Source organism: Micromesistius poutassou, assembly GCF_964030765.1.
Source record: "Micromesistius poutassou genome assembly, chromosome: 8".
Classification (NCBI taxonomy): Eukaryota; Metazoa; Chordata; class Actinopteri; order Gadiformes; family Gadidae; genus Micromesistius; species Micromesistius poutassou.
In genome coordinates, this window is record NC_140278.1 from 17,570,999 (window position 1) to 17,593,166 (window position 22,168).

A 22,168-nucleotide genomic window follows, 5' to 3' on the forward strand; every position below is an offset into this window, starting at 1 on the left:
TTATAAGTGTCCTACTTCATTTCAGTGGCCTCTCCATCATATGAATACAATTTGCGATATTGAATATTTAGCATTGTAACATCACCTTTTTTACTTTTAATTGTTTAAATTTTTCACAAGACTGAAATGACGGTAATGTTTCTATATGATATCACCATAGGATGTGTGTGTGGGATGTCTGTGTGGGCCAGCGATCTGTTAAGTTGTGGTTGTTCACGATAGTAGGACGACTAAATTGATGATGCCTTATCAATATTTTTGTGGTTAGAATGTTATGGACACCCACTTGTATATTCATTTCACAATCACAAAAGCTTTTAGCATCATAGGAAATGAGCTGTCAATCTAAAAAGTAAATTCCCATCTGCAGGCCCAATAGGTACTTGGACTGTTTCCGGTTCAAATATTAGGCCTACATTACTGGCAGTGGTTCAATAATTGAATCTTGTTCAATCATTCACAAGCCCACCAAGTCATTTGGAAAAGGGCCAGGACATTATTTGGTGTGTGACACCAGATAAGTGGGTCATATTGTGCATATAGCATATTGTACTGTCCAAATAAGGTATTCATTATTTTTTTTTTTTATTAAGATTGAACGATAAACAGGTATATATGCTATTTGGCAAACACAAAGGAAACGCTTTTACTCAACTGAGTCAATCACCATCACAGTAATCAATCACCATCACAGTCATCAATCACAACGGCAGAGGTCCTGTATTTTGTTAGTTTGAACTTTGCCCTACTCAACCATTCTTTCTTTTATTGACAAATCATTCACATTCTTGCCTGTTTCAAATGACGATTAAAATGGGTTAACAACTTGTGATATTATGCTTCTCGACAACTAGGCCAAGACAATGTATACAGTTATAAACTATTCGGTTTCTCGAAGCATCATGGCCCCCTCTTACTCTGACTTGAGATGCTTACCTGAGGATAGAGGCCCATCTATCCATCTAGAGGAAGTATTTAGAACCCATAACTTTGAACCAAAGCAGAGTTACAAAGCACTAGGGGGCAAATAAAGACAAAATTGATGGTCATGTTTTTTTCAGTCTTCGGGTGCAGAGCGATTCAACTATAAATTCTAAGCAAACGTAGCATATACCGCCCTATCCCGATAAGATATGCAAGTAGAAGTATATTCATGCGAATTTTTCACTTTAACATGTGCCACTTGCCACAACACATTGGACAGTAAAGGGCTCTTTATGGTCCCACGTTCACGCAATGTAAGGACCACGCGGACGCTTCGACGTAGTCGTGAACGTTTATGGTCCTGCGTCGGGTTTTAGTGAGCGGACCAATCACAGCCCTTGCGGCTGCGTCGCCTCAACGGAAGGTTACAATTTTTGGGAGGTGCACGTCAGGCCCTTGTGGTGGACGCAAGGAGGGTCTGCAAGGGGTCCATAACCCCCTTGCGTTGCGTGAACGTGGGACCATAAAGAGCCCTTAAGCTACAAGGTTTAATGTTAAAGGTGAAGGGTAAAGGATTTAGTGACATCTAGTGGTGAGATTGCAGATTGCAAAGAAATGAATCCCACCCGCCTCCCCAGCCCTGTATTGCCTGTAGGTACCAGGAAGTTCTTCCTATAAATTGTTTATTTTGTGGTTAAACTACAGCTGACAAATAAGAAGGATCCTCTCTCTGCTCCTCCTCCTCCACCTCTGCATCTACACTGACACCTTCGGTCTCTGGCGTCTAAGACAATCTCTAAAGCCGTTTGTAAATTCTGTGATACTGTATAACCATTGGAGGTACAACCTGGCATCAGTGGCATGTAAATAAAAGAGAAAAGCACGGGTAGGCCAGCATTTTTATTAGTAGAAAATGTCATGGCATGATCAGCATTGGCAACTGATATGTCCAGGTCATTTTAAGCTAAGAGATAGTTGACATGTTACGTATTACAACTTTTAAGTTGCTGCAAATCATATGGATTAATCGTAGTCATAGTTTGTAATATGCCTATTCACTAGAACTCAGATCCCTGTGATGTGTGAGTGTGTTTAATGCGCTGTTCTGCTCCTCCCCTCCCCCCGCTCGCCCTGACGATCACCGCGTACCGACCTTACCTGTCGCGTTGCTCACACAGACACACCCAGTTACTGCATATCAACCAATCAAATCTCTGAGAAAGTAAACCTGGAGGTTCACTTCCTGTGTCACCCATGGGAAAAGAAAGAAGTAGAAAGAAGTGGAGGACATTGGTCTACTTTTAAGTTCACCTACTTCAGTCGTGCCGGGGTTAAAGGGGAAGGGAAAGCTCGATTGTCCTGCGGCGTAGGCCTACTGCCAACCGTGCACTTAATTTAACATGCGAAACGTCGTTCACAACGCGGGCTGTGGAGACAAGACACGGGAGGGAAAGGAGGGGAAGATAAGTGTCATCTGTTGAAACTTGTTTGGGAATTCAAGGAAGGAGACGCAGAGGAGGGCTGTCGTGGAGAAACGAAAAGAACGCAGTAAGAGTGGGAAGTAAGGAGTGCACTTAGTTTCAGGCACACTGAGTATATGTATCTTTTATTTTTATTTTTATATCAAACACGTTTTTAATAGAAGAATGTTTTATGGCAAACTGTAACCTTTGAGCTGTGGGTTGCGAAAGCCAATGCTTTCTCGCTGAACTGGACCGAGGGGAGACAGAAACTCCCCTTGCTACCACTGCATACAGGTTAGTTTCAGTTATTTTACATATTTTTTTGTTTGAGTTGCTTATTTTCTTTCTTGTCGATCAAGGTAAAAACAATTGTTGAACTATGTCTCATAGGCAAGATACTACATTTGTATTACTTCGGTATGCTGGTGGGCCTGCCGAACAACACTTTAATCATGAATCATTGTTAAAAGGGTCGCACCTTATCTCTTGCTCTCCACCCCCACCACCCGCGCTCCTACCGAGTAGCTGCATGCTGTGTGGTTTGACGAAACACTCCTCCATGACATTTTAAAACATGTTTCTTTGACATTATTAGCATATTATACAAAGGGTAATAGTTTAAAAAAAATATTAAGTGATATCTATTTTATGATATTTCAATAATGCTAATGTTAAGCAAAGGGCATACTTGTTGACGCAACAGTGGTCGACGTAGTGGTAGCTGAAGGTGACAGCCAACTACATTGTTTATAGCAGCGTTATTGTCAAGCGCTATTGCATGTCACTCTTAATGCATGTAGATTTATTCTTGATTTACAGACGACTCTTCCACAGACTGGTTCATTACTAATGAGTATTTCATTGTTGCATAGGACTTGCGGATAATGGTACCATGGGGACCAAAAGGCCCAGTTGGACCCTATTTGACACGCACCCCAATCAAAACAACGCTGTTCGTCCCCACCAGTCAGACGCACGCATCTCCGGTGAACCCAGCCAGAGACCCCCCGGGACCACAGGCACCAGCGACCGAGGCAGGGGCAGACTACGAGAAGAAGAGCGGAGGGGAGCTAGAGAACCGGAGCGATTGAAAGAGAACCCTAGGAACAAGAGGAAAGACGGGGAACCAATGGACTGGTACCCGGGGAGGGAGCCGGTCACAGGGCCCGGGACCAGGGGGGAGAGGGAATGGATGGAGCGAGAGAGGGAGAAAGTGGAGGAGATATTAAGAAATGGAAGGCGGGTGTCACATTTAGAGGCAGAGTATGACATGGACAGAGTGGCAAAGAAAGGTGGGACATTTCCCCGAATGAGAAACGGCAGTAGGGAGCAAGCTAAAATAATGACTGCATTAAGGGAGGAGGCGATGAGCCAGGACAGGAAAGCGCTCACGGAAAGGCCAAGGAGAACAGAGGTTGAGCGGGACACGGAGCGAGAAAGGGACAGAGCTCGGCGAACAGAGAGGCATGGCGATAGAGAGAGGTACCGAGAAAGAGAGCGGGATGACGGGAGACCCAGGGTCAAAGACGAAGGGAGACCGAGCGGGGGCAGAACCCGGGAGGAGAGGCCGGCACCGCAGAGGGAAAGGCCGAGAGATCCAGACCACAGGTATCCAGAGAGAAGGAGGGAGAGGGAAGGGGACACCAGCGACTTGAGGGACCGGCGGGAGAGAGAGATTGCAAGGGAGAGAGAAAGATCAAAGCTAAGCGTCGGGGACAGAGTGAGTAAAGCGCCTAGTCCACGCAGAAGAGACAGGGAGGGGTATTTTGAGAGTGAGAGGGAGAATTGGGAAAGGGCAAAGGCAAGAGACGGGAGGAGGGACACAAAGAGCGAGGGAGACAGTGATGGAGGAGCAGGGAAACGGTGGGCAAAGCACAGAGGAAGGGAGGAGGCTCATCACAGCAGAAGTGAGGGGGACACCGAACGGATGATGGGAAGGAAGGGCAGGGACGAGCCGCGATACAGAGAGGACGAGAGGCAGAGGCACAGAGAGGCAGACGGCGCCAAGCAGCGAGGCCAGGGCATCGGCGCTGAGAAAACAAGGGACTTTTACAGAGAGAGAGACCGGAGAAAAGAGAGGGACTCTGCGGAGGACTTGAGACGGACAGACACTACCGTCAGAGACAGAAAGGAGCGGAGGCCCGACGACAGACACAGGCCGAGTGACGAGCGAGAGTGGGAGCGACACAGGTACAGGGAGGAGGAGGAGGAGAGACGGTACAGGGCGAGAGCTGAGGAGGAGAGAAGGTACAGGGAGAGACGAGAAAGACCAGCAGACCCACGGCAGTACGACCCAGGCACAGGCAACGCAGGCAAGCCAGTGAGCGAAACGGCCCCCAAGGCACTGCCCCGAGACCAGAGTAGCGGAGAGTGGAGCAGCGATCTAGACAGCGAGATCAGACAGACTTGGACCAGAGACAGTTATGAGGAAAAGGAGTCTGAGGGTGAAAGCACGGCGGAAAGCGATCGAGATGTCGGGCGAGATCAGAGCGAGGTCGAAGCCAGCCGACGCGTTGATGAATCAGAGAGATCAGCAGACAGGCGAGGGGAGAGGACGGGCCCTGTGCCGCAGCACAGGAGGATGTGGTTGGAACCACAGAGGAGGAAATGTAGCAAAGACTCCTCTTTAGAAGATGAATTTGTTGAGGCGCACACTGGGCCTGCAGACAAAACCGTGGAACAAGAGAGGTGGTCAGGTAGAGAGGGGGGGAAGGGAAGTGGGAGACAACTAGAGGAGCCCTATGGAAGGTTATCAGAGGAAGGACGACAGGTTGATAGACGACAGGTTGATAGACCTAGCGACCGCAAAGAAGAGACCAAAGGTGTCAGTGTAGATGCGGAGGAGGAGGAGGAGGAAGAGGAGCAGAAAGAGGAGGCCTCGGCAGAAAGGGAAAGGGAGGTGATGGAGTCTCCTTTGGGTGCTCCAAGAAGGGGTTTCAGGGATGCCGGAAAAGGGGGCGTGAAAGATGGTGATAGAGATCCCGCGAGAGATTGCACACGTTCAGAGAGCAAAGGAGGAAGTGAGACTGGGTGGGACAGGGACAAAGTGTTATCTGGAGAGGACAGTTTTATTACCGTGTCGAGTGACGGTGACGAGGAAGACGAGAGGGAGGAGTTTGAAGACTGCAGTGAATTCTGGGAAGAGGGACATTCTCACCACGGCCCTCAAGCAGAAGAAATGGGAAGACACAATAGGCGAAGAGAAGATAAAGAATATGTCATCAAAGAAGTGGAAGACGAGGAAGAAGCAGAAGACCCACCACCGGGGAAGGAGAAGCCCCCCAAGTATGTGTTCTGTGTCATCGGGCAAAGCGAGCCGCCGGCAGAGACAGATCAGCTGGAAAAAGTGGAAACCACTGTGCCAGGAAGCCGCCTGCCCTGTGATGTTGAAACGGCAGCACAGCCCCTCCGTGACACGTATCCTGTTCCTGGTAGTACTACAGAACTACAGGACGGCGATGACCAGCACGCACCAGACGCCCCCAGGAGCCAGCCCGCTGTGGATCCGACGGCGAGCGATGAGAGCTCCCACGCTGCCGAGTCAACCCCCCAGATGGATGTCATGTACTGGGAAACCGGCGTCCGAACGGAGGGGAACCCCGAGCACCCCTACGCCGAGATCGGAGCGGTGAGCAGGGATGTACGGACAGAGCAGCTCCTGGTGCAGTGGAGAGAGAAACAAACGGAGTACAGAGGACCGCCGGAGAGCAGCCCGGCCCAAGAGGGGCCCGACCGGGGCTACGGCGACACACGCGGCGATGGTGTGGTCTCACAGGAGACCTCGGTGCCCGTTCCGACCTACCCACAGACGACACAACCCGAGGAGGACGAGGAGGAGGAGGAGGAGGAGCAGGACGAGGTGTCCATCCGTGTCCGCATGAGCGGGGCTTGGAGCATGGAGGAGGAGGCCAAGCGACGCTCCCAGGCCCCACACCTCAAGTGGGCCAAGAACGTGGTGAGGAAGATCCTGGGCTCCTCCGAGGAACGCGCCATCGACGAGGACGCCTCCTCGTCACCGGGGCAGCGGGGCGAGCCGACCCGGCCCGAGGCGGGGGACCAGGCGGCCGAACTAGAGGGACACGCAAAGCCAGACACGGCAGCCACCTCCGGTGACGGACAAGAGTCGCAGGGCAGCGACCAAGACTCGGAGCCGGAGGTGGATGAGGGGAAGACGGAGCACCCGGAGTCGGAGGAGCTGAGAGGTAGGGCGCAGAGCCGCCGCGACATGCATGCCGAGTCGTGCGCCGACATGCATGGAATCACCGCCGCACACACTCATACCGACACTCGCGTGGTAGTGCAGGGCCTCGAGATTCACGTGGACAGAGAGGCAGGGGACCCCCAGACCCCCCGGGCAGACGGGCCGTGGCAGGCCGAGGGGGAGGGGGAAGGGGAGGGGGAGGGGGACGGGAGGAATGAGGTGGAGATGATGGCGCATGAGGAGGCCATGAGGGCGAAGGAGGTGGAGATGTATCTCTCTGTGAGCAAAACGCTGTACAAGCCCCGCAGCTGTCCCTGTCTAAACTATGACTCGGATGCAAACCAACTCCACGGAGAGACCACCGCGGCCCAGCACAGCCCAGGGCAGGAGGCGGCGGTGGGGGGGCCGGCTGAGGGGGAGGAAGGGGAAATGGGACAGGCGACTCAGGAGAGCAGTGGGGGTGGTGTTGTGTTGAGGCATGGAGGGAGTGGGTCAGAATGGTCAGAGGAGGACCAGCAGGGGGAGGTAGGGGAGATGGCGGAGGGGCGAGGAGACAGCGCGGCGATGGGGGGCAGAGGCAGAAGCAGTAGTATGCTAGAGCTGGGCTCTAAGGGGCCCACGCGACGAGGGGGATTCCGCAAAACAACCGAGCGAAGAAAAGAAGAACGTGTAGAGGAGGAGGAGGAAGAAGGAGATGTTGGAAGGGACCGCAGAACCAGAATTTTCTCCACCACAGGTAAAAAGAAAATGTGTGTGAGAGTGTGTGAGAAACTGAAATTGGAGGCTGCTGGGATCAAATCAATATCAACTAATACTGCATCATCCTTTGTATGAATCACACTTCAAATCATTTACTGACATCATTACTAATACATTCTTTTTTTAATCTAGTAATAATCTAGCAATCTAGCAGCCCTATCTCAAATTTACGCTTCCAGAGGATATCTAAGGTTTATCTAGTCTGCATGTTACCATTTTGGGTGCTAGCTTTCCCAGCAAGTGTTGGTCTGGACCTGTCACCGGTGCACTGTTTTGAGACTGTATTTCTCAGAAATCCCAATTGCGTCACAGCTGTGGGGCGGCCGAGAAGCCGCCGCCGGTGGTGGGAGGAGACACGACAGTTGGAAACACAAGCCTTGTTGTGGGCAATACATATAAGACCTGAGTTTCTATCTCTCACTTCTCTCACATCAGAATTACCTGAAGCAGAGTCCACAAAAACATTAAACCTAATCAAGTGAATCTTTCGTTGTCAGGAAGCTTCTAGCCAGGGTTAATAATTTACCTGGATATTTCTATCATTACTTCATTTTACTTTTTTATTGCAGCTACTTAAGGGATTATTTACTTTAACAAGGTGCTTCATTTATTGAACACATCCAGTTGGAACATAGGGCAGGGCTGTTAATGCATCTGTATCACAACTTTATGGGTGGATATTCTCTTCTTACAGACGATGAGAGTGCTTTTTCCCAAACCTGGGGGGAAGATGACCTCAGGTGAGCCAAACGTTGATTTGTGTCACTTTAAAAACATTGGGCAACTACAACTGTGAAATGAAACTATTTAGACTTGGATATGTTTTTTTGTTTATGATTGCTTTGAATATGGTCAGTTTTCATACTTATACATGTTTGGACTGTGTTCTCTTAACTACAGGAATGTTTTTGACAAAGTTGGGCGAAAGAAAAGGAACTCCAAGTTTTTCAGTAAGTTGCTCTGTTTGTCTTTCTTTGCACTGGTCACATTATATGACCTCATAGAAAATGTATAGCCCATACCTTTTCATCAACTTTATTGATGTATTTTCATTTGCTTTTCATCATAATGCATAACATGGCATTAAAATACCAAAGCAACAAAGTGAAGCGTAGTTGCTGCAGGAAATCAACAGATTTCATCAGCACCATGCTGACTTTGGTTAACACTGTGGTCAAAACGTCAGAGTTTTTACTTAACAACCAGTTATTGTTTGTAATTCATCATTCTCTATTTACTGTTACTGAGTGACTGCTATCGCTATGTAAACTGAAAAGTAACAAGTAAACAAATGAATAAGTCAACTAAATATTTTCTCTGACTTTTTCCAATTCTCCATTCAATTGGAGCAACCATCTTAAGAAATATGTGTTATGCTTCACACAAGGCTGTCTCTCTGTATTGAAGTACATGTGTGGGTACGCATTCTCCGGGGCCATAGGCAGGTCCCTGCAAGCTTTGCTATATTCATACTAGAAGGTGGAAAACCCTACTGCAACCGTGCATTCCAACAAGTCTGTGCAAAGGAATGCAGAATGCAAATATCACCTCTTGGCTAACCAGTTCGCTTCTGCTCTGTGTCCCTTTGCTCTTCAATTCTTTATTTTTTCTTCTTACTTGCTCGCGATAATCCTCTGCCCTGCAACACTATTTTCACTGACTCTCACTCCCCTCTCCTTCTCTCTCTCTCTGCTCAGACGCTGCCCAGCTCTACCAGCAGTACAGCGAGGAGGCTCAAAACATAGAGATCCTGCGCCAGTCGCACTTCACTGTCGTGCCCATCCACGAGGAGAGCCCCCCCGCCGGGCCCCTGCCGTCCGGGCCCCCGACCTCGGCTCCTCCTGCTCCCCCCTCTGCCCCCGCCAGCCGGCCCCTGCCCCCGCTCCCGTTCGTCCCTCACCCTCACTCGCTGTCCACCTCGCGGAGCAGCAGCAGTGCCAAGAACCTGCCCCTCCCCGAGACCCCCAAGGCGGAGCCCAGGCCCCCGTCCCCGCGCCTCTCCATCTCCCTGGGCCAGTCCACCTCGCTGTGGCAGGACCTGCCGGCGGTCCGCAACAGCACCGAGCTGGGGCAGCTCTCGGAGGACCAGAGGCGTCTGCAAGAGGTGAGGGAGGTGGATGGTTAGGATTACGGTTGGTTATCAATACGTTTGTCCGGCAAATCAGACCTACGGTTTCCTTTTTTTGTTTTGTTAAACAAGAAAGCACTTTCTAGATTTTCCCAAAGTAATAATCAGTTAACTAGAGGAAAATCAATGGAAGTTTACTGTTATTTCTTCTTAACACTTGGGAAACACTTGGGAAATCCCAAATGCCAGTTCCTTGGCATGTTCATGTATCATAGATCAAAACATGATTTTTGTCAGTTCAGTTAAACATTTCACAACCCCAGAGCTCTGGAGAAGAAACGCCTACGATGATTCACATCCTACTGTTTCATCCTTGCGTCATTGGGAGTTTGTTGATAACTTCTAAATAATCCCCCACCCCTCTGCTTCCACTCCAAGGTGCGGTTTGAGGTCGTCACCTCGGAAGCGTCTTACTGCCGCAGTCTGGACATCGTGGTGGAGCACTTTGTCAAGTCCAAACAGCTGGGAGTGCTGTTGACCACTCAGGACAGAAACTGGCTCTTCTCCCGCTTCGCCGATGTCCGTGCCATAAGCCACAGGTTATAATGACTGCTAATGTTATGAATTGCCCTCAGGCACAACAAACCATAATGAAGTGCATACGTTGTTTTTTTTGTAAATGACCCTAAAATATCTTTCTTTTTCAGTTTTCTGTCAAAGCTGGAGGAGAAGGTGGAGTCCGACATGCTCCAGTTCACCGTGTGTGACGTAATCGCCCGACATTGCCAACGCTTCAAGATGGTTTATGTGCCCTATCTCACCAATCAGTCGTATCAAGACGCTACTTACCAGAGGCTGATGTAAGTCCTCCCTCAAATACGTGATGAATCGCGAAAGCATTGCGCCTTGCAAATCAGATCAAAGCACGTCTTATGTGAAAGGCGCCTATACACATGACTTCATTGCAACTGAAGACCCTCCCAGGTTTAGTCTGCGGGAAGTTGTATGAAAAAGGATCAAAAGAAAAAAAAAAGTGAAAGATAAAATATGATTTGTCATTTTTAATTCCTGTGAATTAATAATTAGGACCTCTTTGGACTCATTGCTTGGTTTCAGTACCGAATATCCTCATTCAAGCCAATGAATAATGTGACCTTTGGGCGTAGGAATGAAAACCAGAGGTTCAAGCGGGTGGTGGAGAAGCTGGAGAGGAGTCCGGTCTGCCAGAGGCTTCCCCTGCGCTCCTTCCTCATCCTCCCCTTCCAGAGGATCACACGCATCAAGCTACTGGTCCAGGTGGGTCCACACACGCCTCATCCACTAGCTGTGTTTTACTAACAGAGTTATCACAAACTGGGACTCTGTTGAGAACTTCGGGACACTGAAATATACCTCCCGTTGTTCTTCAAACGACTGCAAAGTACACAGAGATATAACAAGGAATTGAAGTTCCTCAAATGCCTACATTGAATCGGTATTGCTCCGCAAGGTATTGCTGAATGCCCATGTTTTGGATTGAAATGTACAGCAAGTGTGTTTAATCTGAACACTGCAATGTGTCGGTCTATGGCCTATCATCTTATTTTTTGGATTGTTTTTGTTCATGCGCAGAACATAGTGAAAAGGACCGCCCCCGGTACAGAGGAGGTGGTGCAGGCCATCAAAGCACTGAAACTACTGGAGAAGGTACGGCACGTCTTGTATGAGGAATGGGGTTGTGCACTTTTGTGTTAACCACAATAAAGGATGTTTATCCATTTTCTTCTTATTAAAACCTGTTTTATTTCTGTGTCTATTTCTTCTCTCTGTTCCCGTCTCCTTAGATGATCCAAGAGAGCAACGAGAGTATTTCCCAGATGAAAAGCATAGAGTCCCTGGTCTCCCTCAGCGCCATGGTGGACTTTGAGTGCAAGGTAAATAATATGGGGGGAAGGTGGGGTTCATGTTAGCAAATCAGAATGTGTGTGTTTACAGAATCACTTATAGGACTCTGAACCCCCCCCCCCCCCCCCCCCTCCCAGAGAGACAGACTGACGACCAAACAATGTCCGTTGCAGTGTTGTTGCTGGTCTTTTGGGTTGTATGAGCGATGGCGCCTGTGCTGCAGTCAGCACCAATCTGTGAAAAACGTCAGGGCCTGGCAATTGTTCAATATGAAAAAAAACACAAAGATATGACTGTGTGTGTGTGCGTGTCCTGCAGACTCTGCCACTGGTCAGCCAGTCTCGGCGGCTGGTGAGGGAGGGGCCGGTGACGGAGCTGATGGAGTTCTCTGTGAAGGACACAGAGAGGAGCATCTACCTGCACCTCTTCAACGACCATCTGCTGCTGTCGCTGCACAAAGAGTGAGTCCATGAGTCACCGCTCATCCTCCCTTTCCCTGAAGTTGGGAGTAGATGTAGAGGGTATTTTAAGATCTTTTCGTAAGACATCCTTGTAAACTGTAACAGTCATTGTTTTCATTCATCCATTTTTGTGACTTTCTATTGTACTTTTTAATTTTTTTATTTAATATTTTCTTTTTATAAAATATCTCGATGACGACCCCCTTTGGTCCCCTGCGATTCATCACGGTGTATCCATTTGTTCACAGAGGGGGTAGATTCACGGTAATTGACCACTCCCCCGTATCGGACCTGCGTGCTGAGAACTGTCGGGTGAAGCTGCACTCCCTGCAGAAGAATCTGTTCCGGCTGCACCTCTCGCAGAAAGCCCTGCTGCTGAGAACTGACACACAGTAAGCAACGTCATGGCAGTGTTTGGTCTTGAGTTGGACTGTGAGAGTTGGATCAGAAATACACCCATACAAGGACAATCGTTTTTTTAATGTGCCTGTCTCTTTTCTTCAGGAACGATAAGCTGCGTTGGATCTCTGCTATTTCCCGGCCCCAACCTGAGGTGGATTTCTCCGCTGCGCAAGGTAAGGCCGGAACGTTGCTCCACACATTAGAAAACGAGTGTCTTGTTAGGCATTCATTTAAAATTATGTGTTTTGAATAGTGCAAACATTGTTATGCCACACTATTACAAAATGACACAATATAGGTGTTGAATCGAGATGAGTAACAATTAAAAAGTGTGTGTGTGTGTGTGTGTTTTCAGATTTTGCACAGATGCAGTGTATTCGTGCGTTTGTCACTCAGCAACCAGATGAGCTGTCCCTGGAGAAAGCTGACGTCATACTGGTGCACCAGCAGAGTGGCGACGGTAAAACCATCCACCCCTCCACAATCTCTACATTAGTCACTATTATCACACTGTGGAGCATTTTAGGGTTGATCAAACCTGCTGTGGTGTGGGTGGGGAAACATACACATCATCGAAACAAAACACAAATAGTTTATTTTCATGGTTGAATAACATTTTTTGCCTCCCCCCTCCGCCAGGCTGGGTCGAGGGGACTAAACTCTCTGACCGGCATCGGGGTTGGATGCCTGAATCCCACCTAGAGACCATCACCAACTCAGGAGTCTGCCAACGCAATCTGCAGGACGCCCTCAAGCTGACCACGGCCACCGCCGCTGTGTGAGCAGCCATGCACACCCCTTTGGGAGAGGGCAAATGACTCACACCCCATTGGAAGAGGGCAAACGACGCACACCCCATTGGGAGAGGACAAACGCACACCCCATTGGATGAGGACTTATTGAGATTGTGGATTCACTGCATAGGATGCAAGCCGGCCATCTGTGGAGGCTGGCTGAAATGTAACCTGACTCTCGCCAGATGAATTTCGTTCCGCCTAGCTCCTCTCATCCATCTGGGATCGCTCCATTGAAGAGGTGCTTTAGAAGGCTGGGCCTTATCAAAAATCCTCGCATATGATTGGATGAACCACTTGTCCGTCATCTTTATTAACGTGCTACTTCAACCACTCACATCGAAACCACCCCGTGACGCTGTCGTTTCCACCAACAAAAGCCTTCAGAGCCGTTCTGATGTTCTTTTAAAGAAAAAATTGTCGCTAGGTTGGACAACACGGATGAAATAGCAGCATCAATGTTGACGCTTGCTTCCTCGATGCGTGCCGCCATTGTTGTCTGAAAAAAAACAGTCGCTTCTCCGCTACGTCACATCTATAAAAATCTCGCCCGGTGGTCCTGATTGGCTCTACCATTTTCTGGTAGTCCCCAAATACCTCCCAACAGGAGCGATCCCAGATGGATGAGTGGAGCTAGGCGGAACGAAATTCATCTGGCGAGAGTCAGGTTAGCTGAAATGTGGAGGACCAAAAACTCTGTTCAGAGAGAAACGGACTGACGACCAAACAATGTCCATTGCAGTGTTGTTGCTGGTCTTTTGGGTTGCATCTAGCAGGGGGTTTTGGCTGACAGTCGAAGAAAAGTATATATCATGAGCGATGGAGCCTGTGCTGCAGTCAGGACCCGTCTGTGGAAAAACTACTGTTTCAGGGCCTGGCAATTGTTCAATATGAAAGTACACACAAAGATGTATTTTCAAAATACCACACGAACACACACACACCCCTAACTGTGTTTCAAAGAATGTTTAGTTTTGGGAAAGTGCGACTTGAATTTGTATTATTTGTGCATATAAAAAATATGTTTAGGGAATGAATGCATGCTGGCAAAGTATGAACCAATGACATTGGTGCAATCAAACATTTTGAGGTATATTACATATATTTCATGAAATATGTAAATTAAAGCCTTCTCAATCATGAAAAACAGTTTTTGGAATGAACACACACAAAGTCATCTGTGTGTAAATATAAATATATATATATATATATTGTGGCAGCCCGGTTCACGAATGGTACTCACACACACACGGAATGCACCACACTCAGATTGCAGGGTGAGCCGAAGCTGGCGTTTATTCGGCTCAATGGGTACAAGGTAATGCAAAGCGAATACTAGAATAACGGTGGTCTCCGTGAGACTCTCTGATATCTACTGGCTCTTTGCTGGTCCTTCTTGTTCCCCCCGGTGTGCGTCCATGCTTGTCTTTTATGCCGACTCTTCCCCCCTCCGGCCAGGTGCGTTGCATCCCGGTGATTGCGCCGGGTGCCGACGCCCGCTCTGCTGCCGACTGGTGGGTGAAGGCGGTATACCCCGTCAACCACTACCCCCCGGTTCCCCCGGGTGGGGAGCGGGTTGTCACATCCCTTCCCCGTTAGCTGAGGCCTCCGGTCCCCGGGAACCCAGCCCAGGCAGGCATCCCGGCGTGACAAGGCGTCGGCATTCGCGTGTTCTCGGCCAGGTCGGTGGTCCACCTTGAACCGGAAGTCCTGGAGGGCCAGGAACCACCGCGTCACCCTGGCGTTGGAGTCCTTGGCGCCGGCCATCCACTTCAGCGGGGCGTGATCGGTGACCAAGGTGAACTCCCGACCTAGGAGGTAGTACCTGAGTTTAGACAGTGACCACTTGATGGCCAGGGCCTCTTTCTCCACGGTCGAGTAATTCCTCTCATTGGGCAGGAGCTTCCGGCTGATATACGTGACAGGGTGCTCCTCTCCAGCCCGGACCTGGGATAGGACTCCCCCCAGCCCCACCTCCGAGGCGTCGGTGTGCACTATGAGGGGAGAAGTAAAGTCTGGGGTTATGAGCACCGGTTCGGAGCACAAGGCTCCCCGGAGCGACTCGAAGGCCTTCTCGGCCGCCTCCGTCCACCGGATCCGGTCTGGCAATGTCTTTCGGGTCAGGTCGTTCATAGGGCTGGCCAGGGTGGCGAAACCGGGTATAAACCGCTGATAATACCCGACCAGCCCTAAGAACGACTTTACCTGTTTTTTGGAGGTCGGTCGGGGCCAGTCCCTGATGGCAGCCACCTTGCTCTCCTGGGGCCTGACGTTTCCCCGACCCACCTGATAGCCCAGGTAGGCCGTCTCCTCCAACCCGAGGCGGCATTTGGCCGGATTGGCGGTGAGCCCCGCCTTCCGTAGCTCGCCCAGTACGGCCCTCAGCTGTCGGATGTGGACATCCCAGCTGTCGCTGTGGATGATGATGTCATCTATGTAGGCGGCGGCGTAGGCCCGGTGCGGCCGCAGGATCTGGTCCATCATGCGTTGAAAGGTCGCCGGGGCTCCATGGACTCCGAAGGGGAGAACGGTGTACTGGAACAGGCCCTCCGGGGTCGCGAACGCCGTCTTCTCCCGGGCGGACTTGGTCAAGGGTACCTGCCAATATCCCTTGGTCAAGTCTAGGGTGCTGAGATACCGGGCCGGTCCCAGTCGCTCGATCAGTTCGTCCACCCTTGGCATGGGATAGGCGTCGAAGTCGGACACCTCGTTCAGCCGTCGGAAGTCATTACAGAACCTGTAACTCCCGTCAGGTTTGGGCACGAGGACGACTGGACTGGACCAGGCGCTGCGGGACTCCTCGATGACGTGCAGCCGCAGCATCCGGGCCACCTCCTCCTGGATCGCCGCCCGTCTGGCCTCCGGGACTCTGTAGGGCGGGACTCTCACCTTTATTCCAGGCGCCGTCCGGATGTCGTGCTGGATCACCGTGGTCCGACCCGGGAGCTCGGAGAAGACGTCCTGGTGTTGCAGGACCAGGTCGGCGAGGTCTTGGTTCTGGGCCGGGCTGAGGTCCTCTCCTACCGGGACCACCGGAACTCCTCGTCGGGCCACCAACCCCAGGGGTGCCGGATCGGGCGGATCCCCTCCCCCCTTCCACTGCTTCAAAATGTTCACATGGTATAGTTGGGTAGGCTTACGCCTCCCTGGTTGACGCACTCGGTAATTTACCTCTCCAACTTTCTCGACCACCTCGTATGGCCCCTGCCATTTGGCCAAGAACTTGCACTCCGCCGTCGGGACCAGGACCAGCACCAGATCCCCAGGCCGGAAGACGCGCAGCTGGGCTCCCCGATTGTAGACCCTCGCCTGGGCCTGCTGGGCACGCCCGAGATGTTCCCGGACGATGGGCCAGACCTGGGCCATTCGGTCCCTCACCTGTTCGACGTGTTCCACCGCGGTGCGGTGGGGTGACGGTTGACTCTCCCAGGTCTCCTTGGCGAGATCCAGGATTCCCCGAGGCCTCCTCCCGTACAGAAGCTCGAACGGAGAGAACCCCGTAGAAGCCTGGGGCACCTCCCGCACCGCAAACAGTACATGGGGCAACAGCTGGTCCCAGTTCTTCCCATCTGCGTCCATGGCCTTTTTCAGCATCTGTTTTAAGGTTTTATTAAACCGTTCCACCAGGCCGTCCGTCTGGGGGTGGTACACCGACGTCCGGAGCTGTTTGACCTGGAGAAGTCTGAGCAGTTCTTTTAGGACCCGAGACATAAAACAAGACCCCTGGTCCGTCAGTACTTCCCGTGCTATCCCCACCCGGCTAAACAGAAGCATGAGTTCCCTCGCTACCGCCTTAGCGGTGGCCGCGCGCAGGGGCAGGGCTTCAGGGTACCGGGTTGCATAGTCTACCAGCACCAGGATGTACCGGTGTCCCCTGCTGGTCTTGGGAAGGGGGCCCACAATGTCCAGAGCTATCCTGTCAAACGGAGTCTCTATGATTGGCATGGGAATAAGCGGGTTCCTAGCCGAGGAGCGAGGAGCTACCCGCTGACACTCCGGGCACGTTTGGCAGTAACGTTCTACGTCCCTCTTCACCCCCGGCCAGTAAAATCTCGCCAAGACCCGATCCCGGGTTTTGTCCATGCCCAGGTGTGCTCCCAGGAGGTGCGTGTGGGCCATATACAGCACCTTGCTGACATACGTCCGAGGGACCACTAATTGCTCGGTCACCGCCCCGTCCTTTTCCACCACCCGGTATAGCAGAGCCCCCCTGGTGCTAAAATGTGGGTGTGGCAGGCAACTCACCGAGTCCCGGGTCTGTCCGTCGTGTGCGAGGACATGGCTCCAGGCGTGTTTGAGGGCGTCGTCCTGCAGCTGGGCGCTCGCGAACTGGCCCGGCCGAGTGGTTCCTACCCCCCCCTCCGGTAGGAAGTCCGAAAACTCGGTGAGAGGAGAACTCTCTGCTTCCTCGGGTGGTTCGTCCAGGTCTGGCGCCGTCAGGGTATCCGAGGTGCCGGGTCTGAGCCGCTGTGATCCCGAAGCGTGCCCTCCCGAGCGGGCTGGAGATCCCGGTGGCGAGGGTCCGTCCCCTTCGGGCCCAGGGTCCTCTGCCGATGACTCCTCCTGGGTCGCTGGTATCCGGATGGCCCCATACGCCGGCCGCCCCTTCCTCCTCGCTCGGCGAGCAGGCTCTCCCCTTACCCGATTTTCCCGCTCCGGCTCCCAGAGTCTGTGGAAAATCGGGCAATCCCTCCCGATAAGAAGGGGTACCGGCAGGTGGGGTACGATCCCCGCCCGGGCTGTGAACACCCCGTAGGGGGTCCGTATGACCACATGGCAGGACCCATAGGTCCGGGTATCCCCGTGTACACAGGCCCCCTCCATAGGTTCCCCACCCTTCCCCCCCGCTAGTTCGGGACGAAGGAGGGTCACCACACTCCCCGTGTCCAGGAGGGCCTGTGTGTCCTGGGTCATAACCCGTGCTGGGATGGTCGGGGACCCAGCTACCCCCTGTGCCCAACAGGTGGCCAACATACAGGGCCGGTACGTACCCTCGTCCGCATACGCCGATGGCATCGACACGTCTCTGTCCCCGGGACAGTCTCGTGCCAAATGCCCCGGCTGACCGCAGGCGTAGCATCGTCTCCCTTCTCGACCCTCCCGGGACACGATCGGCGGCTCCGGTGGTGGTGTCCGCGACGCCGTCAGGGGTCCCCTCCGGTCTCGTCGGTTCTCGGTCGGCCGCAGGCTGGTCCGGGGACTGGCGCTGAGATGCTGGGCTACCTGCCAGTTCTCCAATTGCCGGACCAAGTCGTCTACCGTCTCAGGATGGTGGTGGGCCAGGATCCTCCTGGCGTCGGCCGGCAGCTGGCGAACGGTGTTATCTATGAGTACCCGATCCACCGGGCTGGGTCCCTCACCCGTGGTCAGCCACCTCCTTACTAGCCGACCATGCTGGGCGATCTGGGTCCGCACTGCACCGTGGATGTCGAACCGCCAGTCGTGAAACCGTTGGGCGCGGGCCGCGAGGTTGTGCCCGTAGTAGGCCAGTATGGCCTGCTTGAGCGCTGGATACTGCTCGGCGTCCTCGGGTGGTAGATCCTGGCTCGCCTGTTGCGCGGGACCGGTGAGGAAGGGCGCGATGATGTGGGCCCACTGTTCCGCCGGCCAGTTCTCCCTCCGGGCGGTCCTCTCAAATACCTCCAGGTACGCCTCGACATCGTCGTCCGGTCCGAGCTTGGTGAGTCGGCTGGTCGGAGCGGCTGTCGGCGCGACCGTCGGCGCGGCGGTCGCCGCGTCGCGGACGGCATGCTGCGTGAGCCGGATCACCGCTTCGCGGAGCAGAGCGAGACTTTCCGCCGTCTCCCGCTGTAACGCGGCAGCCTGTGCCTGGAGCTGTTGTTGTCTCTGAACAACAGAGGGAGCGGCGGTGCCGTCGGGGTTCTGCATGATGGATTGAGTGGGTACGTTACCGTGTGAGGTAGTGGCGTCGGGTTGCCCGCATTCTCCACCATATGTGGCAGCCCGGTTCACGAATGGTACTCACACACACACGGAATGCACCACACTCAGATTGCAGGGTGAGCCGAAGCTGGCGTTTATTCGGCTCAATGGGTACAAGGTAATGCAAAGCGAATACTAGAATAACGGTGGTCTCCGTGAGACTCTCTGATATCTACTGGCTCTTTGCTGGTCCTTCTTGTTCCCCCCGGTGTGCGTCCATGCTTGTCTTTTATGCCGACTCTTCCCCCCTCCGGCCAGGTGCGTTGCATCCCGGTGATTGCGCCGGGTGCCGACGCCCGCTCTGCTGCCGACTGGTGGGTGAAGGCGGTATACCCCGTCAACCACTACCCCCCGGTTCCCCCGGGTGGGGAGCGGGTTGTCACAATATATATATATATATTTTTAGTGTTCCGCTATTCAGTATTTTAGGCTTTAGTTGTTGGGAATATTTAATGTAAAAATAAGTAAAGTAAAGATAGATAGATAGATAGTAATTTATTGATCCCTAGGGGAAATTCAGGGTCCAAGACAGACATCACACATAACATACACATAATAACACAAGCAGGATTATAAAAAAAAAGATCCTGGTAGAAAGGACCTATAGCAGCATAGAGATAAAAATGCAACAATAAATAATATGGACATTATACTGAATAATTTAAACATTGGGAGATGAACACAAATAAACAGTCAGTAATATTAAGGTTGAAGTGCATTAGTCCCAGCTGAGGTAGGGAGGGAGGGGCTGTGCAAAGGGCTAACATAGCCAGTAAATATTGTATAAAGTGAGATAAAACAGTGAGGTAGGGACAGTGGTCGCGAGGGTGAAGAGTATGCAGAGAAGTCTATCTCAATGCCTTTTCATTGACAGATTGTACAGTTGTATAGCCCTGGGGACAAATGATTTGTTCAGTCTGTCAGTTTTGCATGTCAGTGAGCGTAGTCTCCAACTGATCAAGCTCTTCTGTTGAATGAAGGTGTTATGGAGTGGATGACTTTCATTGTCCATGATGGTGAGTAGTTTGCTCAGGGTCCTGTTGTCTGCTACTGATGTGATGCTCTCCAGTTCGGCGCCCACAACAGAGCCAGCTTTCCTTATCAGCCTTTCCAGTCGCCCAGCATCCCTCTTCCTAGTGCTTCCTCCCCAGCACACAACCATAGAAGAGGGCGCTGGTGACCACAGACTGGTAGAACATCCCGAGGAGTTTGCTGCAGACATTAAAGGATCATAGCCTCCTCAGAAAGTACAGCCGGCTCTGTCCCTTCTTGTAGATTGCATCAGTGTTGGCTGACCAGTCTAGTTTATTGTCCAGGTGTACCCCCAGATACTTGTATGTTCCTACCGCCTCCACATTGACCCCCTCAATGGAGACTGGCAGCAGAGCGGGCTTAGACCTACGGAAATCCACCACCATCTCCTTGGTCTTAGCAGTGTTGAGTTGCAGGTGGTTGAGTTTGCACCATTGCACAAAGTCCTCCACCAGGCTCCTGTACTCCCCCTCCTGCCCATCCCTGATACACCCCACAATCGCAGTATCGTCCGAAAACTTCTGCATGTGGCATGACTCCTTGTTGTAGCAGAAGTCAGACGTGTACAGGGTGAACAGGACAGGAGAGAGCACAGTTCCCTGTGGTGCTCCGGTGCTGCAGACCACAGTGTCGGAGAGGCAGTCCTTCAGTCTGACGAACTGCAGCCGCCCTGTCAGGTAGTCAGTAATCCAGGATACCAGGTGAGCGTCCACACCCATCTGCAGAAGTTTGTCTCCCAGTCTGAGGGGTTGAATGGTGTTAAAAGCACTGGAAAAATCAAAGAAGATGATTCTAACAGCACTTTTCCCCTTATCCAGATGAGAATGCGTCCTGTGCAGTAGATATGTGATGGCATCGTCCACTCCTACCTTCTCCTGGTATGCAAACTGTAGGTAGTGGGTCTAGTGTGTGGTGTACCTGGGGTCTGAGTATATGCAGAAGCAGTCTCTCCATAGTTTTCATTATGTGTGATGTGAGGGCAACCAGTCGGAAGTCATTGGGTTCTTTGGGGTGTGGCTTCTTTGGGACAGGGATCAGACATGATGTCTTCCACACTGTTGGGGCCCTTCCAAGACGCGGCCTGTAGCCTGCAGCCTGTAGCCTGCAGCCTGTAGGTCATCCACATCTAACTACTACGTCATAATCGTCATAGGTTTCAATGTCTGTCTGCAGCCTGTAGGACATGGACATCCAACTGGTACCGTCATAATCGTCATAGGTTTCAATGTCTGACTGTAGCCTGTAGGACATAGACATCCACATCCAACTGCTACCGTCATAATCATCATAGGTTTCAATCAGTGTTGTGCAAGTTCACACTTCACATGAACTAGTTCAAAGTTCAGCTTTACACTTTATTTGAAGGTGTCTACATAAGAGTGTCATGACACTCATAACTATGACAGTGTCATATTGTAGTTATGACAGTGTCATGTCACTCTAATGTAGACACCTTCAAATAAAGTGTTACCCTCTATTTAATAAACATGTCACCTGGACCTAAGCATCAATTCAGAATGTCACAAAATCTGAACTAGTTCAAGTTCAAGTTCTTTAGTTAAAAATATGTTACGTTCAGTTCAATGTTCATAGAAAAATGAACTTGTTCAATTAACTAGTTCTTTTGAACTAGCTGAACTAATGAAATACTTATTTTGAACTAGTTCATGCACAACACTGGTTTCAATAATGTCTGGCTGCAGCCTGTAGGACATCCACATCCAACTGCTACCGTCATAATTGACATAGGTTTCAATAATGTCTGGCTGCAGCCTGTAGGACATCCACATCCAACTGCTACCGTCATAATCGTCATAGGTTTCAATAATGTCTGGCTGCAGCCAGTAGGACATGGACATCCACATCCAACTGCTTCCATCATATGGTGGTCATAATGGTCATAGGTTTTAAGCCAGCGATGATGTGAGTGAATTATGTCCCCTATTTAAACATCGATATTTTGGGTCATTTTTCATGATTATTTACCATGTAGCTTGGTAAACGATACCATTACAACCAGTGGCGTCACTAGGCTGTTTTTTTCGGGGCTAAAGCCCCGGATCAAATTGAAATAGCCCCGAATCTATTTTTGTAGACAATCCCTCAACAATCCCTAGGGTTAGGGTTAGGGTTAGGCAGTAGTGGTTACAGGGTTGCCAACTCTCACGCATCTGGCGTGACACTCACGCTTTGAGTATCAATCTCACGCTCTCACGCACACGCAAGAGATATCACGG

General features: G+C 51.3%; 1 protein-coding gene across 1 annotated transcript; it reads left to right on the forward strand.

Moving 5' to 3' along the window:
* Window positions 1–2,072: 2,072 nt before the first annotated feature.
* Window positions 2,073–14,097, forward strand: arhgef5 (Rho guanine nucleotide exchange factor (GEF) 5). The gene is made up of 15 exons (XM_084471946.1): window positions 2,073–2,681; window positions 3,260–7,324; window positions 8,042–8,087; window positions 8,248–8,297; window positions 9,045–9,451; window positions 9,854–10,014; window positions 10,123–10,275; window positions 10,582–10,711; window positions 11,027–11,101; window positions 11,239–11,328; window positions 11,618–11,760; window positions 12,009–12,152; window positions 12,265–12,335; window positions 12,518–12,622; window positions 12,802–14,097. The coding sequence occupies exons 2-15, from the start codon at window positions 3,280–3,282 to the stop codon at window positions 12,942–12,944; spliced, it is 5,763 nt and encodes a 1,920-aa protein (XP_084328072.1). The 5' UTR covers window positions 2,073–2,681; window positions 3,260–3,279; the 3' UTR covers window positions 12,945–14,097.
* The last annotated feature ends 8,071 nt before the right edge of the window (window positions 14,098–22,168 follow it).